The sequence below is a fragment of the Epinephelus fuscoguttatus genome, linkage group LG12 (genome assembly GCF_011397635.1).
Source record: "Epinephelus fuscoguttatus linkage group LG12, E.fuscoguttatus.final_Chr_v1".
NCBI classification, from domain to species: Eukaryota; Metazoa; Chordata; class Actinopteri; order Perciformes; family Serranidae; genus Epinephelus; species Epinephelus fuscoguttatus.
In genome coordinates this window covers 28,413,585-28,431,530 of record NC_064763.1, presented here as the reverse complement: position 1 = coordinate 28,431,530, position 17,946 = coordinate 28,413,585, and the positions used below count along the sequence as shown (strand labels likewise).

At 40.6% G+C, this 17,946-nt stretch overlaps 2 protein-coding genes across 10 annotated transcripts in view; both read left to right on the top strand.

Annotated features, from left to right (window-relative positions):
• The window catches only part of LOC125898995 (rho guanine nucleotide exchange factor TIAM1-like), a 92,326-nt gene extending 86,306 nt beyond the window's left edge, over positions 1–6,020 (top strand). For all 7 annotated transcript variants that reach the window (XM_049593119.1, XM_049593118.1, XM_049593117.1 and 4 more), the window contains 6 exons: positions 323–431; positions 1,400–1,458; positions 1,867–1,963; positions 3,112–3,199; positions 3,292–3,464; positions 3,564–6,020. In XM_049593119.1, the coding sequence (XP_049449076.1) occupies positions 323–431; positions 1,400–1,458; positions 1,867–1,963; positions 3,112–3,199; positions 3,292–3,464; positions 3,564–4,231 (1,194 nt within the window). In that variant the 3' untranslated portion in view covers positions 4,232–6,020. The remainder of the gene's footprint in view (positions 1–322; positions 432–1,399; positions 1,459–1,866; positions 1,964–3,111; positions 3,200–3,291; positions 3,465–3,563) is intronic.
• A 2,157-nt stretch (positions 6,021–8,177) lies between these two features.
• grik1a (glutamate receptor, ionotropic, kainate 1a) overlaps positions 8,178–17,946 on the top strand; it is a 44,627-nt gene continuing 34,858 nt past the window's right edge. For 2 of the 3 annotated variants that reach the window (XM_049592490.1, XM_049592491.1), the window contains exon 1: positions 9,210–9,587. In XM_049592490.1, coding sequence (XP_049448447.1) covers positions 9,506–9,587 — 82 coding nt within the window. In that variant the 5' untranslated portion in view covers positions 9,210–9,505. Of the gene's footprint in view, positions 8,963–9,209; positions 9,588–17,946 lie in introns of those variants that run through there. The other variant, XM_049592492.1, reaches the window with a different exon arrangement.

Below are 17,946 nucleotides of genomic sequence, written 5' to 3'. Positions count from 1 at the left end.
GTACTAATGTTACTCCTATTTTTTATGCTATTAGGCACTGGTTTTATTTTTGCTCCTTGAAAACACTTCTTATCTTGTATATTTGTATATATTGCCAGATAATTATTACTCTATTGTTTCTAAAACCAGGCCCAGTGAGTGACCCTGATCCGGGGAACCCACTGGTTGTTCTGGTTGTTTCTAGTTGTGCTTGTTTATTGTGGTTACTGTACATGGTGTTAGTGTAATTTAAAGCATTCTCTGGCACAAGAATTTCCTTCGGGATCAGTAAAGTTTTATTGAATCGCTGTGAATTGAATTGAAGTACTTCTGTGTTTCTCAGGTGGCTGACCTCTCAATGGGGGATCTTTTGTTACATTCCACTGTGGTGTGGATCAACCCTCCAGCCTCTTTGGTGAAGAGCAAAAAGGATCCTGAGTTGGCTGCTTTTGGTAAGGCTTAATGTGGATTTTGGATTACGTTGTAGAATTAATTCTGCCCCTCTGTTGTCCTTATGTTATGGGAATATCTTAGATTTAAATCACTTTTTCATTTCTAAAGTTTCAGCTGTGTGCACGGGAATAGAGACCTTTTACGTAATTACAGCTGCCCACTTGTGTGCAATTTGAGTTATGATTGGTTATAAAGTTCCACAGTCTTCATTTTAGGTCAAACTCTTTAATATGCATCTTTACAAAATAGATGACGACATGCCTTTTTTGTATATACATAACATATACAGAAGATAATGCAGTTATGCTTTTCAGTGAAATAGCAGTTCGACTGTATGTCTTTTGCTCTCTGCTCTTGAGAAACACTGCATACTGTATATAAGAGTATCTTAACGCTTGCAGGCAGATGGCACTTTACTGTTCCCCACATAATACTGTCATGCATAGTGTAATGCTGGGTGCTATTTCAGACGGCGAGGAAACAGACTCGGTAAAAGGAAAACAGTGTTGGGCACATAACACGAGGGATCTTTGCATTATTTTTTTACTTATCACGGGAAATGTGGCATGTTTTCCTTACATTAATGGGATCACATGAAATTCTCACACACCTAGAAGTGCCTTCTTTCTAAAAATATCACTCAGCACAGACACCTCTGGGTATAAATATTGCATCTACATAGTATAAGGGCTTTTCCTTGTGAGGCGATTGTGAGTGGAAGTGGTGGCTTTGTGCATGCAATGTCGTGACTTTGGTCCATTTCCATCTTTTGTGCTGCTGGTATAGCATGCCAGTAGTTTGAGTTCTTTTTTTTTTCCTTGAAAGATGTTACTAAAAGCGTCCATTGACATGCTGCATCTAGCTGTCACTGTAGCAATTTAAGTAGCGATGAAAAATCTTTTGATATATGCAGTGACTGAATGCAGACCCCCCTAATGGTTTCCATCTCTCTGTTGCCCTCATTTAGTGTTCAAAACAGCAGTTGTATTTGTATACAAAGACAGCTCCAAGCACCGGAAAAAAATCGTAAGTACTTTTTTTCTCCCCCCATTTTCTGTTGATTAATCCAGTCAGAAAAACACTTTGTTGTTGGATGCTCTGTGCAGATTGAGGCTCTGGGCTTCCTCTGAAGTGCTTTTTTTAAATTGCTTTTTTAAAGTTTTGGGTGGCGCCTTGAGACCACAAAGAAATTAAGGTTAATGTCTGTCACCATGGGACAAAAGACTGAATTGAATGAGGGTGTTTATTGGCAATTGAACAGACTGAAGAGACTTTATGTGCACACACTACTGTTCCACTTGTACAGTGAAGTACAAGGGATGGTTGTGTCTGTTAAACCGCCCCTTCTGTCATTGCACTCTTGTGCTCTCTGCTGTCATGTCAATGTATTGCAGTGGTTATGTATTAGATATCCAACCAGTCTCTCTTTTTCAGGGTGCATCTCACCGCGCGTCTGTGAGCGATGACAGAGATCCTTTCCGTTTCCGTCACATGATTGCAACAGACTCTCTGCAAGTCCGTGCCCTTGCAAGTAAGTCTATAGAAATACAGTAATGTGAAGCAAATGTCATTTTTAATGTTGAATGTAATTGTCTTGGAACTACGATTGCTTTTGGGGTCAGTTCCAGCTTCATAAATGGTCAATTCCATAGTTTATTTACACACCAAACTCAAGCGATTATCTCACTTTTTCTGTTCCAAACCTGAACAGAGGTTAAGGTAATAAATGTAGGTGCTTAGTCTCTGATAGATTTTTGCTCAGTTTTAGAAAAAATCAGTGATTAAAAAGCTGCAGTATAATTGGAATAGATGACCTGTGAGATCAAATTCCATCAGAAAAATATTTTAATTATCCGGTCTTTAGTCTGAAACATGTAATGGACAAGAACTGAAATGTTTAGACAAAGCTCTTTGAGGCACCATGTGGAGACTTCAATTTCTCTTGCCAGGGAAGCATAGACCTCATAATTGATGTTGTCAGTCAGTCTCCATAATGAAAGTCTGTTCAGTGGGGAAAGTTATGAAGGGATTTTAGGTTTTTGCATGTGCGACAGATTGTATTATTGCATGCATAAATGTATTACACATTATTCTGTGGGAAGATATGCGTTGAATCTGCACCAAAAGTCTGTGATTAATCAAAGTTAATATAGTCTTACAAGGGAGATACTGGACTTTACAGTTAGTGTTTTATTAGTGCCTGAACTATATTTTTGCTCCTTCCCCTAATAGTTCATCACCACTTAAAAATGGACATAAGCTTGAATTATATTGTTCTTTTAATATAATGTATTCTGCATTTTTATGTTGAGGTCATAGTTAAAGATCATTTAGATATTAGGGAGCCTGTCGTCCCAAACCACAGAGGTTGTCTCTGATGACTCAATATTTTCTGACAGTGGTTTCAGAGGCTCCCGAGTCTACTCAGTGTTGCCGCTTCTCTCCACAGAAAAAAAATGACAACCTATATAAACAAAACAGATGGATACCTATTAGTAGGTCTGCATGCAATCTTTCTCACATCTCTGTCCTAGATGAACCTTAAATCACCCTCTGGCAATTTAGCTCAAGTGTTATCGTTTGTCTGCCTAATGGCCCGTTGTTAAGGGGAAAGAAATTGATGACGGAAATTAACTGAATGTTTTTATAAATGTGGATCCCATCCCTCTTCCCTCTTAGACTCAGAGGGTACAGCAGTGTGTGAGATAGTTCACACAAGATCTGAATCTGAAGGAAGACCTGAGAGAACCTTCCAGTTGTGCTGCAGGTACGATTTCTTTTTAAAACTACATAAAACTGCAAACGAGAACCTTCTCCTGTATGTTATTTTTAATTTCTTGTGTTTTGTCTATTTTGCAGTTCTCCAGATAGTAAGAAGGACTTCCTGAAAGCAGTCCACTCCATCCTTAGGGAAAAGCAGCGCCGCCAACTTCTTAAGACAGAATCTCTGCCCCCCAACCAGCAGTACGTCCCATTTGGGGGCAAACGTCTGTGTGCCCTTAAAGGGATGCGGCCCTCCATGAACAGAGCAGGTGACAAAGCTTGAATGTAGCTTCTAGTTCACAGGAGAAGTGCCTACAATGTTTGTACATGACATTAACAAACAAAATATCGATTATCTGTCTGTTTAGCATCTGCTCCATCGCGAAGGCTGGCCCGCAGGAAGCTGGTGAGGAACCGCTTCACCATCGACACCGACCTGGTTTTCCATGGCAACAACAACAACAGCAACGATCCAGACACTTCCCACCACTCCTCCTACCCTTCCTCTTACCCCTTGCTGCCCCAGCATTCTCTTCCTCTATCCCACAAACCTCAAGGAGAGGACACGGACCGTTGGGTGGAGGAGCAGTTCGACCTGGGATGCTATGAAGACCAGGGCGAGTGCATCGACTTGGGGCAGGTGAAGGAGACGGACATTTTGAGCGACGACGACGAGTACTGCAAGTCTGTCCGGGCCGCGTCGGCAGAACCAGCTGACCTGAAGGGGAAAATGGAGGGACTCGACCTACAGGACAGAGAGATGCCGAGCCATAACCTGAATGGACGGGCAGAGGCTGGGATCGTGCTGAGTGTGATGCAGGAGGAGGAAGTCGATCGAATAAAGCATGGTGATGATTCAGGCTCAATAGACTCCTTCACCTCCTGTGGTGTCTCTCTGTCCCGCAGTGCAACCCCGACTCTAAAGCTTGCTCCTTTGAAGCAGTGTGCTGTGGAGGGGGCCACAAACAAGGACCATGATGTCATCTGGGTGAGGCGGGATGACTTTGCTAACAGCTGCAACAGTGACGTGTTCTGATCTGGAATTGTAGACGACAAAATGAAGAAAGGAGACAAATGTTTGTTTCACTTTTTGCATAAAGTGGGAGTGCAAGGAAAGGGGAAAGATTGAATACAAGCTTTAAATATGTAGAATATGGAGGTATCTGTATATAGAAGGTATTACACCTCAGCCAGTCCTCCCTGTATCACGACACAACCCTCTTCTCCCCGCCTCACCTGCATCTCCCTTGTTCTGACAATCCCGAAATACTGAACCGAGTGAGTAAGGAAAGGGAAATCGTACTCAGAGATTCTCATCCCGATCTCCTTAAAAGTGAACCCAAAAGACTACACGGTCCTCACTGTTTTGGACGCAGGCATCACATGCACCTGTGGAATTACATGTGAACGTATGAACATAACAGCACTGCATGTGCACGCGAGTAAACAAACAAGTATGTGTATGAACACTGTTGAGTACACAGGAGCACAGACACAGAGACTCCAGGCAGCTGCTGCTCAGTGCACACGTGCTGAAGAGACGTCACCACCGAGCTGTGATTCTCCTGGCCAAAAAAATGTCTATTTTTCAACACAGGAATGTGGGTGTTATATTTTTCTGACTCAGAAACTGTGTTTGTATTTTAACACTCAAGGGCTGTGTGTTACTGAACTTCTCTTCAGGGGCTTTTGGCTTAACGACTGCTGTGTAAAAAGATGGCGAGATCCGACTAGCTTTATCGTGCTTTTTATTGTTTTAACTTAATATCAGCTGCACATCGGTGTATAGTCAGGAGTACAATAGAGTGCCGTTAACCTCTTGTATGAAAACGTTTTGAAGCTCACTTTTGTCTCCTAGCATATCCTTTTAAAAAGATAGCCTACTATTCTTAATTTAATTATTGCCTTTTTACTGTAATTTTTAATGTTTACACCACACTCAGCTGCCCAGTGTTACAAACCACCTTTTGTGTGTTTGGTGCCAGAAACAAGCTTGTGCCCTTCACATGAATGTCCATTCTATATTTTTGTTGCTAAAATAAAATGCCGTTGTTATTTTGGTAACTAATGGATTTCATTAAGGTTATTAATATACTGTATCCTTTCTTGCCCCAGAGGCCACCCTCTCCTCCTCACGCTCCACATCCTTGATAAATAGCATAATAATTCCTACAGCAATCCTGTTTTACTTGAATTTTCTTTGTTGTTTTGAAAGGAGGTATTCAACAGAGCCATGCTAGACTGTACTGTAACTCCACAGAGAAGAGCAATCATGCAGTTGACCTGTCATACTCTGACTGATTCAGACATCTTATTTCTCTCCATCTCCTTTGACCTTTTCTCAAGCAGCATCACAACCACAGAGACGCTGCCTGAGACAGGCTTCACATCCATGACATTTGACATCCATCCCTACACCTCACACCTCTTGCATTTCTTCCCTTATCCACCAGGCTGTGCTGCTTCACTTTATGTCATCACAACAACACGCTGATTGCTGAGCTCAACACAGTCACGCGCACCTTAATGGATGTATTGAGCATGCACTTAATACCCAACTGTGAGGGGAGGGAGGGATCTGCCAGCTACTCTGATTCATAGTGTGTGAGGAGAGTGGAGGGAAATAATACACTTTGGATGTTCTTATTATTGTCTTTTTATTATGATGCTGGTTTCTTAGATTTTAGCTTACTGGGTGATGATTCCCAGTAGGGATGTTCAGACTGTGAGGTACAATCACCAGGCCTTGGAGGCAAATCCTGTGAGAACCCCTTTGACTCCTCCCTTTGTACTTTAAAAAAAAAACTGTGTTCGTACATAAAACTGTGGAGTATTATCATTTTTATGTTAAAATAAATTTTTTAAAGTTAGGTCTGTGTGAAATCATTTTTTCATTTAACACACATGTGCTGCAGATTTTCTCATCTGCGACACTGGTACAGAGCTTAGTAAGCATATTTTCACCTTCAAAGGGAGACCTAGCGTTTTTATTAACATCATAACCGCCTCACTGAAGTTATTGGATGATCACATTCAGTTGATCAAATAAAAAATGACTGATGCTGGACCGTTTTGCAGATTCAATTGCAGTCTAAATTAAATTATGTTAAAGGATGGAATATAGGCTCAAAAGCCATTTTGATGAATAACTGAACAAATTCTGTGAAAGTGTAGATGCAGTTAAAATTTTAAAAGAAAGGAGAGGCTCGATTTAGTAAAGCTGTACCATGGTAGAAAGCAAACAACTTCACATGTAAATTTTAAAGTGAATTAGACACAAATATATACAGTAGAGTAAGACAAAATGTCTTTGAAATTCAGTTTGGTTAAGCAGAATAGACCACTATAGCTGGGACAAATTTTATTTCCGATGTACATAGAGTTACTCTGTCCATTTCTAAAGTGTATTCTTTAATTTAATATGAAGTAGTCCTATTTCTGCAGCTCTAGCAGATATTTACATGCATGGTATTTACCAGACACTCTACTGAGAGACAATTCTGCTCAGTATTCATATCAGGCGAGTTTAGTGTTAGGGCAGTTGCCCAAGGACTCCTTCTGGAGAGGCTGGATGGTCATTTTCTGAGTTAATTAAGTTTGTCTATAGGCCGTTTGTCAGAGGTCCAGGTTGAAGTTGGCAGTTTTTTTTTTTTCAGAACAGTTTTTGGCTCCCAGCTTTGATTGAGTTCACAAACACTGTGATAAACAAAATGTCAGTTCTGACGTAATGCACATTTTGCTTGAGGAGAACAAGACTGTGTGATGGCTGGCACCTGGAATCTTTTGCCTTTCTTTTTAAATGTCACAACATTACACAGAAGTCCAGAGTTTACAAACAGTAATTCAGTGGTTGAGAGATGTCATCTAGCTACATAAATCACCATGTTTTATACTACTTAAAAACCAAACTGTGGAAACAATAATAATAATAAACATACAAATTTCAGTCAGGTCTCTATAAAGATGTCAAATTATTTATTGGTGAGGTTGATACAGTGACTTTTTACACATTTTTGCTATATAAAATACATTCCCATGTCCTGTAGTTGTTATTTGCGGATGGGAAGGCATCCAGTGACCCAGTCAGATAAAGACCTTGCTTGTCTGCAGCGAGAGATAATCTGGCATCTGCCCTGTAACCTGAAGATTATTCTCCTCTCATCAGGACCGGTGGAGAGAACCGCTGCCAATCCATCTGCTCCTTAATCCAAACCAAATGGAGCCAAACTATCCAGAGATAACCAGAATTAGACCATGGGTACATTCAGCATAAACACTTCTCTATGAAGTTAGAAGGAAAATAAACACCCATTATTTTGGGAAACAATGTTAAATATATATAGATTTAAAGTATTTACAAGTTTATAGCCATCATTCTTGCTACAAACAAGAATGGAGAAAATATATTCAAAATACTGTCTTTGATTCAAGCTGTAGCCTCTGGGGGTGAAAAATGGTCTTTTAGTACCAAAAACTGCAGTTCCATGAATGACTGCATGAGGCTGGCTCCAAAAGCATGTCAATCTCCATAGACTCCCATGTTAAAATGTCCAACTTTACAGCAAACATAAACATGGTTATTTCCTGGTAAATACCTAATTTCCTTCCTGCAGTTTTTGTATGGTGCATAATTTAGGGCGTGGTGACTTTGAATGACAAGTGGGTGTTGGTGATGTTGCAAAATGGGTCCCCCTGCCCATAACTGTTTACTTCCTGATAATAGAGTGCTCCAGGGATGATGTTTTTCTGTAGGCTTAGTCGAAAGCTAGCATCACCCTGGCTCCCTCGTCAAAAAGCCTATAGGATTTTTGCATTTTCATGTTTTTTAAGCCTCAAGAAAATTGGCAGAAGTAAAAGAGCCAACATTAGGCTATAAAAAAACTACACTATGCCCTCAAGTCTTAACACTGCCTGTGTTTAAGCTGTGTCCAGCGTGATGACGTTTTGTAGTCTCATTTAGCAACGTAGCAACTGCCTTTTTCAAGACACATAAAAGCTTCAAAATTCACAAGTGAGGTGTATATAATGCTGACGTATTTTATGTCCTAGAACTAAACGTAAAAGTCTCCTAAACTTGTGTTAGCAACAGATATTATTTTAAGCATCTAACCAAAAATCCATTGACTTTGAGACAAGCAAACAGAGGGCGCTAAAACGCTAACTCATTTCCGGGTTTTGGAAGTTAGTAGCTTGCGCTCTATCAGTTACTTTTTGGTGGTAAATGAAAGTTAATTGTATGTTTTGGTAGTCTAAGAGGTCTTGTACTAAAAGACCCGCTAAGGATTTGTATATTTAGTTTTCTGGAAAGTACATTTTGTTTCAATGGTTTCAGGCCTGTGTTTCGCTAGCAAAAACCTAGCATTAGCATTAATATTGTAACAGCCTTCTCTATATTGTATGTATGACCCTCTTGAGTGGCCGTAGGGCGGAAAAGGTTTTGGGGTGACATTCCGCTGTTTTGGGTGGCTCAAGCAAATGTGAAAGATTTGGTGTGAAGAAAATGAATGGAAAGCGGTTGAAGTTGAAACTCTTACACCGTCTTCCGTCCCGTTTATTGTTTTATTAATTATTCAGTTAGGCGAACCTAGAACGCTCGGCTATCACCATTAGCCACAGTTAACCAAGCTAGCCATGCTGACCAAGATAGCAGCTAGCGTCCTCCAATAAAGTCACTCCTGGCTCCAAAAAAACAAGATGGTGATGGTCATAATGCCAACTTGAGGCTTCAAAATGGGAGTCCACAAACCAGTGGGGTGATGTCAAGGTGGTAAGTCTCTTATTTCATACAGTCTGTGGTTTGAATATGCACAACAGACAGCAGTTGGTTAGCCTAGGCTAAGCACCTGTCACAATTATGACATGACATCTTTACATAGTGGGATGCACAACGCCAACCTCAACGACCAGATGTAGGATATTACTTTTTTTTTTTATTTTGAAAAGTCGTACCGGAAATCAATTGCATGTCGACGTGCTTGACAGTGATCCGCGCGCTCCCACTCCCTCCAGCTCCAGCAGCCTAGGAGGCGCACAGAGTAAAGTGGTCGTGTTTACTCTGTCTCTCTGCGTCTTCGCCATCAGTTTCTGTGCAGAAGATGTGACTGGGATTGATTGTGGATGCACGTGACTGGCGGTCATCGTTTTTTCCTTTCTTTTGCTGCGACGGAGTGATGCAGACTGGAAAGGATCGAATTTGGAATAAAACTTGGGTTGCGCGCCGGCATGGCACGTCAGGTGTTTCAGCGCTTGCATAGAGGCCGTTTCTTTCTGTCATGGTGTCAACACCCGCGGTGAGTTCGCCTGGAGCACTATGGAGGGGAGAAAGACACTTTTCTTCTGTCTTCTCTTCGCAGCGCAGCTCTGCCTGAGCTCAACACAAGTCCTCAGAATCGGTGAGCGCAACAGCTGTTTACGCACGGTGGTGTTGGCGTTTCCTTGCGTGTCTGAGTTGAACCAAGAGTGCTGCATGTGGGTTTGAGAGCATCTGTGTGCCTACTTCATCCTAGTCCAAGTCTGTGGTGAATACAGTTATTATGACCTTTAAGTTTGTTTAACGTTTCCCTCCATTTGCTATCACAGTATTTTGTGCTCATGGAAGTGATTATGGAATTCCTTCTTTTCCTTGTTATCTTGGTTATACTGTCAGTGACAATGTGTCAGAACAGAGGAGAAGGTTACATTAAAAGACAAAATACACTTTGGCACTTTCCCCTGCTGGTTAATTGGAGATAACACCTATCAGTCCGTATTGAGTCCACAAATTCAATTACTATGCAGAAAGCAAAGGTCGTCACAATAGGCAGAAATTAATTTGAAATCAAATAGAGCTAAAATGTGTGCAGGATTCCTCTGAGCTGATAACTAAAATGTCCACCTTTATCAGTTCATCATCTTGAATAGACAGTGTCTTGCTGGTAATCATAATTTTGTCAAAATGTCTTCAAAAATGCCACAGATAAAGGGGAAGTTTTTCTGTATGATGCAGAGATTCTGAACTTTCAGCATACTTTGCAGTCAGAGGGTTTGTTTGAAACTCATACGGTATCTTTGAAAGTTTAATTTTCAATCTAATTCCAAGTTTAGAGGACTACATGTGCTTATTGCTGCACACACATCCAGACACACAAACAGCTGAAAGTAATAGATTATTGATTCCCCCCTGTATACTCTTCTGGCCACCAGATGCACCTGTTTGGGCTTTTTTTTTAAATTCAAAATACTGTACGTCCTCTAGTTTCCGATCTTCACAAACAGCTGAAACCTATCCATCACTGAGATGGATGTAACGTAACCAGCGAGGGCGATGCAATCATCCTCAGCCCTGCTGTCGTAGGCTGTGTAGTGGAGTTAAGAGGAGCGAGAGAACTTCACCTAGACTTGATTAGACAGGAGGAGGCTGGTGAGCGCTGTGGGCTGTGTTCATTATCCAAGTGTCTCACTTTCAGGCTTTGAATCACACCAGAGTCGGATTGTAATATGTGGATGTAATTGGCTGAATAAATGGGGAATTGGTGTCACCGCCACCTGTTCCTAACTTGGAGAGGCACAGGCTGGAGGGGGTTCACATGCAGTACTGGTCCTGGATCAGATAACATGCAGAAACACTGTACAGATAGGGAGATATTCAGAGACACATTTCACCATGAACATTTCTTTTCACTGGAATTTTTGCATTTTGAGGTTGTAGTTTATCATGTTTGACAAGATACAGTAATGTATCTGATAATGAAGGTGGACCTTTAGTATATCAGCATGTACTATTTATAATACTACATCATTGAACATTAACGATTTGATTTTTCATTAGTGTTTTACAAATGAAAGTCCGATCATTGAAATAATTGCGGGTTCTAGGTTGTGAGCCTACGTTTAGGTGAAGAATCCTTTCCTTTTGACGGAACAGCTTTCGGTTTTAGCTTGGAGGATCAGGAGGGCAAACAGTCTGTGGGTGGGGTTTCTGATAAACTGAAGATCCCCTTCATATATATTTGAAGACATATAAGTATACCCTGTTTTGAGTAATAATTTTGGTCTGATTAATGAATTTTCCACAAAAAAGTTCAATTATCTTGTTAAGAGGTATACAATTTCTCCCTCATTGAAAATCCAGAATCCATGAATATGCAAATTTTGTTTCATTATACCTTTGGTTATGTTTTGATATGTGATCCTGCATCTGAAAATAAAAGGGTTAAAAATATTTAAATGCTGGACACTCGTCCTCTGTACTTCACTGAGGTTTAAAGTGAGTGTGTTAAAGTTTCAGGTCCAGTTTGAAGGAGGAAAATCGTTACAGCTTTAGAGACAATACAGATGATTATGGATTTAAACAATCTGTTGTCTGTGATGATAAGCAAGTGGTGAGCAGAGTAACAATAGAAAAATACACATCTCGGCTCACTAAGCCAAATTAACACCAAGGTATTAATTGTAACTGCAGAAAATGAAAAATGGGAGCATCAGAGATTCTGGATCACATTTAGTTCCTGCAAACTCCACCTAATTCAGAATTCACAACATGAAAATTAAACTAAAAGATATGAAATTTTCCTCTATATGAGCAGAGGGAAACTTTCCCCTTCAGTGGATTCATGTTAAAACAGTCTTCTGGTGTCTAATCTCTATAAACACATCCTGCATATGAATGCAGAATCTGTAGGCAACAGAGCAAGATTTTGGTATTGAAAGTGCTCTGGTTTCAGTTTGAAGTCCGTTTGTAGTCCAGTTAATATTGACCAGTAATGTTTGAACAGGGTTTGGTTGTATGCAGGTAAACAATTTGTGTGGAAAGCATTGGCCAAAATGCCATCTCGGGTCCTACTGGCTATCATCTGATTAGGATTAACCTTCTTTGGAATTAATTTATCTGCATTCATATGTAGATATCTGTTTATAAATCATCATCAGACCGATATCTAGAGGTTTCCAAGATCACTAATCGGACTGTAAACAATGACCAGCACACGGGAGATGAAGTCTTGTCCCGGATATCCGTTATCTAGATATCCGAGGGCTATGCCGGAACCCATGAAATATTGGCCGTTGCCCTCAGAGGCTAAATGTTATCAGACCAATAGCTGATGGGTTCCGAGATTGTCTAGTGTCAAACTCACATGCGACATTTTGCACAGTGAAGGTCACACATTTAAGTGCATATGAGTAGCAATAAGCAAAAACACATCATTAAGTGGAGGAGGACTTTAAAAGACCATGCTATAAGGACAAAGGTTAGGCTACACTGAATTACGGAGGATAGACACCAGTCAAATGGCTCACAACCTGCCAACCAAATTTAAACATGTTTAACAGAACTTAACTATATATCTGCCTATTACTTTCTCAGAAACCATTACTGCCACCTTTGTGTTAACACACTAAGCAGGTCATTAATATCAACTTCCACATAAGAGCCCAAGCGGCGCTCGGTTTTTGAGGCTGTTAAGAAAAAGAAAATTGAATGATAATGTCGGCTGCTGGGATGTAAAAGTTCTTTTATAGGCTATACATCTTGATAACATCTTGATTTACACTCGCCTAGGTGTTAGATCTCTTTTTAGCATGTGCAGCATTTTGTTCATTTTATCTGGTGAAGTCCACAGATGCACTTGCAGAGGGATTCTGATCTGGAGTTTAGCTCTGGGTTACACATTAATATTCAAGACCATTCAAGACCAGTAAGTTCAGCTTTGATGGTTCAGCTCAGACCCCCTTTAACAACACAAGTCTTAAATTTTACACGACTGTAAAAGATTTCAATTCATAGACTACCAGTGTCTCTGTGTGTGTGCATGTTAATGTATTTGAGACAGTGAGAGAAATCGCAGAAGTTGGCTCCAGGTGTCGCTTTCTGTTAGCTCGAAGTGAAGCCGGAGGCTGTAACCTACATTTATAAAGAGCGTACCTGCTTAATTTTATTCATTAGTTCCTCTCTCTCCAACAACTGGCCATTAGGAAAACAAATTAATCTCTCCTCAGCCAAATTGCCAGAGTTTTGAAAGTTGGCCTACACAAATATACTGGGGAGCTGGCTGCCTCGGTGGTGTGATCGTTCATCACTCTGGCAGAAACCCAGGACTTTTGGTTGTGAGAAAGGAGAGGGCGCTGTAGTTTGTCATGGGATTGCATTGATAACATTCCATTTGTACGTATTGATCCTGAGGCTTTTCTTTTGACGTGCAGATTGAGTTCAGGATGGCGAGCGAAACACACGTCCTTGCCTTCTTTTTCTTTGGCCGATTCAGCTGCTCAAAACAAATGATTTTGGAACCCGAGAGAGAGATTCAATCTGAGGGAAAGCTGAAGCTCTTTGCCAGCATGATTGCAACTGCAGCACCTACTGCTTTGATGGTACAAAACCAGTGCCCAAAATGGCAAACAGCAGCCAATAACTCTAGTTCTTAAATAGTAAGCTGGTAAAATTCTGACAAAGTGCTACGACTGAGGCTAATTGTCTTGTGCTGAATAAGCACTGCCATTGATTTCTGGACCAAAAGCATCATATGAGCTTTTGTGTGAAATTATTTTTTTCTGCACACCACTCTCACCTATTAAAGTGCTTGCTGGCTGTGGTGTAGGACACATTGACTTTATGATACCACTCAGAGTCTTTTTGGTGCCCTTACAGTCATTTTCTGTCTGTCTGTCTTTTTCTCGTTTTCTCCTCTGATGTGTCATCGTCACCCATTCGTGCGACTCTCTTGATTTGTTGTCGGGAACAAAATGTTTCCCCCGTGTTTTCTCAGCCAGGGTGCAGTCAGTGAAATGTCAGTCATTCACTTTGACACCTGAGACCCCTCTTTTCCTCCCCTCCCAGATGCATTTCCTCCTGCCTGTAGCTATAGTGCACAACAGTCCTCTGTTTTCAGAGAGACACAGATGGCAGTAGTTTCTGTCACTGTCAGCAAAAAACAGGAGAACACTCTTGTCCAGCTCAGTGATCTTCCAGAGCTGCTGCAAAGATGCACACTTCTTCTGTCTCAGGTACTGAGAGTCATTTTGATGTATAACTGCCTGCCACTGAAATGTAGTGCTAAATAAAAGATGACTCAGCGACAGCATGCATTTTGGTGATCACCATCTGGAGGTCAAAGAGATGACAAAGAAATGATTTTTTTCCCGCACAAACTTTGTCCCCTCTCTTTTGTTGAAAGTGTGAAATTCAGTGGAACATGGTTTACAGTAATTAGTGATGTAAATCCTGCATACTAATCTACCGTAATGGCACTTAATCATCCACAATCATTCCATTTCCAAATCAGCAATGTGTAAATTTAGCTTTTCCTCAAACTCTGGCAGCTTGATAGTTTTAATGATGAAAAAGTGGTACGAGCCAACAACAGCGCCTTGTATCCAGATTGCAGCAGGGTGTTCATAATGTCTCACTAATCTCTATGCAAATAGCAGGTTAGCATCTGCATGTCAAAAATCGTCGTTCAGAAATGACAGATAGAGAATTTAGCAGTGGTTTCACCCCACCAAAACACAAAACTGTAACATCAAAGGTTGGTCTCCAGAGTGTGAACATATTTTTCCCTTTATTGTATCACAGCTTCCCTGTTTCTGTTTTTAACGACAAAGAAATACTCTAAAACATTGTCGAACAACACAAATCCTACACAAACATTAATCACTGTGGATGCAAATGGAAAAAACTTTGACTTAATGTTTACACTCATCCTCGATTTGACCATAATGAGCAGCCTTGTGTTTTCAGCAGCCTCAGTGCTTCTTGAGTGTGCTTATATTTTATGCAGATAAAATCTACCTGCAAACCCCAAACGCATGTTAAAAGGCATTTACGGAGTCCTGTGGGTCCTTTGAAACTTTTAACGCCCATTTATGCTGTCTTGTAGGCCAGATGGATGCGTGTTCCTGAGGCAAATTATTCCTCATTATTTTGGGAGCTGAATGAATGCTTTTAGTGCTCCGAGGTACATTAATTCATTTGCATGGAAAAAAAACACCTTGTTTAAAAAAAAGGAAAAAAAAGAAAGAGAAATTCCATTTTTATGATTGCTGCAGTCACAACCCACAGTAGAGTTCAAACTGCTCTGCAAGAAGGGATGACACAAGACTAATGTAAAACATAATTATTTGTAATTAAATATCGAAGCGACGGATGGATGGGTTGACATTCTCCGCGCACACACACACACACGCACACACAAACAAACAGTTTTATCTCCCCGGTGGGTTGTTGAAGAGATTGATCAGGTCTGCGTGACAGGTTGGCACAAAGCTCAGATTTGTTCTTCAGCTTTTTGTTTTATGTTTTCCTCCCACCGCAGCAGGCGGATAAATCTCTCATCCATCCGTCGTACTGTACCACATATTCACATTTTTATGGCACAGTTTTTCTCCCAGTTACAGCGACGTACCTGCTAATCACAGTAACTGCAGTAGAAATGACATTTTTATGTTAATGGACTAATGATTCTTGATTATAATTACTAATTGGCTGCTCTTGCATTACAAGGACTTATTTGTGACACATTTTGAGTGCCTGTGTTCGAGTTTGAATGCATTCGAATCTGTGGCATTTGTTAACAAATTAATGTTCTTTAAGCATGCACAGGAGATCAGTCAACGCTTCACACATAAGTCATTTTGAGGGAGTGACATGTATCAGCTATTGATCATGATCGCCAAGTCACACAGCCAGACATTAAATCAGGTTGTTAATTTATGTTATGCACTGTGACTGAGTTCTGCTCATCTTCACACGGCACATGGAGCTCATCAGGCTGCACTACCTGTACAGTACTTGACCAACAGTTGTTACCAAGCTCACACAAAATACCGTTACCCCCTCTGCCTCCTGCATTATATCATCTTGTTATATGTAAGCAACAATTATCTCAGCTGAATTAATTGTTCACCTGTTGGGACCGCGTAATGATTCAGGATGCATCAAACGACTCCCCTGGATCTTTATCAAGGCCTGTTTGTGGAAATGAGAAACAGGGATGTGTTTCAAACAGCAGGCAATTTATGGGGCCCATACCCTTGTTAGCAAAATGTATCCTCCTTGTTAATCTGCCACCCCTCTCCAACTGCTGAGTCCAGACCATAGACTGTATAAACAGGACTTAGATGCTGTCTTATCTGGCCATGGATATATAAATGATAAATTAGTGAAAGTCATTAATTTCTTAAGGGGGTGTTAGGATTAGGGGGTCCTGCTCTACTGTGCTGTGATTTGTGCTAACCCTAACCATGTTGAACTAGCTAATCACAGCATAGTAGGGCAAGACTAGGCATAACACTCTTGGGGAAAAAATAATGTGATTACCCACTGACTTCCAGGGTTTTTCCTGGCTCAAAAATGAGGCAAAGGTGGTACCATCCTGATTATGTGTACCATTCCTTCAGCTGGCTCAAGGAAACTCTTTTTACAGTCAACATCGTTTAGGAGTTCTAATAATTGATTTATAACTGAATGATTGGAAATAAACTAGTTATTAATAAATTGTGGTCTAATCGTTACAAGGATAGTCAGTAGTGTCTATAATGTGAATTCCTGGATATTAAATATTCATTTTCTGTTGTGGTGCCAGTGATATTTGTAGTGTACTGAAGTAGCTCAGTTGGGCTGAGTGTCAAACCTTAATACTTTGTTGGGCTCAAACACTAAAAGCTGGTTTGGTAGTCATCTTCATTTCAAAGATCTTGGGCTTCCTTTATTAAATGAATAAAAGGTTTTACAGTTTATGTTCTGCACGTTCATTTTTGTATCGATGCCAAAACTCAGTAATCCTAACCATACTTCAATTAGGAGAGACAGAAGAATGAAGGAAAGATAATAGTTAATACCAAATATGAGTGCACAGATGCTGATTAAGATTTAACAGAAGTCTTTGGCGCTTGGACACCAGAGGAAGATATTTTGTGATCAAGGGACATCTGAGCTGCAGCAGGATAAATCCCCCCATGGAGTCCAGACACTGGTGGTGGTGGTGGCTGATGAGTGTGAGGCTGCTGACTGCTGAGGCGTATGAGGCTGATGAATCCGTAAAGATTAGGTGGTGATGGGGAGGTGGAGGGCGCATGCATGTCTGTCGCAAGAAAGAACTACGGCAGAGAAAGAACCATATTTAAAATGAGGAGCGGTAAGATGATAGACTGACAGAGAAGCTGTGTTGCTCTGCTATTGGTTGATTGTGAATCAGGTGAAAACAGCTGTTGACTCAATTGACAGACCCAGACACCTAGAGATAGTGAGTGAGCATGCGTGTGAGGAGTGAATGGCAGGGTGAGAAAGAAACTTACAGCCTGAGCATGAAAAGTATTGTCTTCCAGACTGACCTTTCGCTAGAGCTTCATTAGAATTAGGTCTAAGTGATAAGGGTGAAATCAAATATCAGGGTATTTTGACTAACTACCTTGATATCAATATTGTATTGTATTGTATTGGTGCTTTCACAGAATATTTACACAGTAAGATTTTTGATAAAATCACCAGAAATGTGGATGTAACGATTAAGTGGCAACTAATGGAGCAGCTAGAGCAGTCTGGTAAGCTCAGAAAATGACATCACTTTACTGTATAGCAGCCTTTAAAACCAATAAACAACAACACTTAAGATATTATGATGTCCAAAATCGAAGACAATATCTAGTCTCATTTCACAATATCGATATTATATCAATATTCTGCCAAACTCCAGTCGATAAGTACGACACCAGTCCTGCACCTCAGCCATAATGTAATTGTTTGGATGTGCATAAGTCTAATACCCACTCACTCAGTTA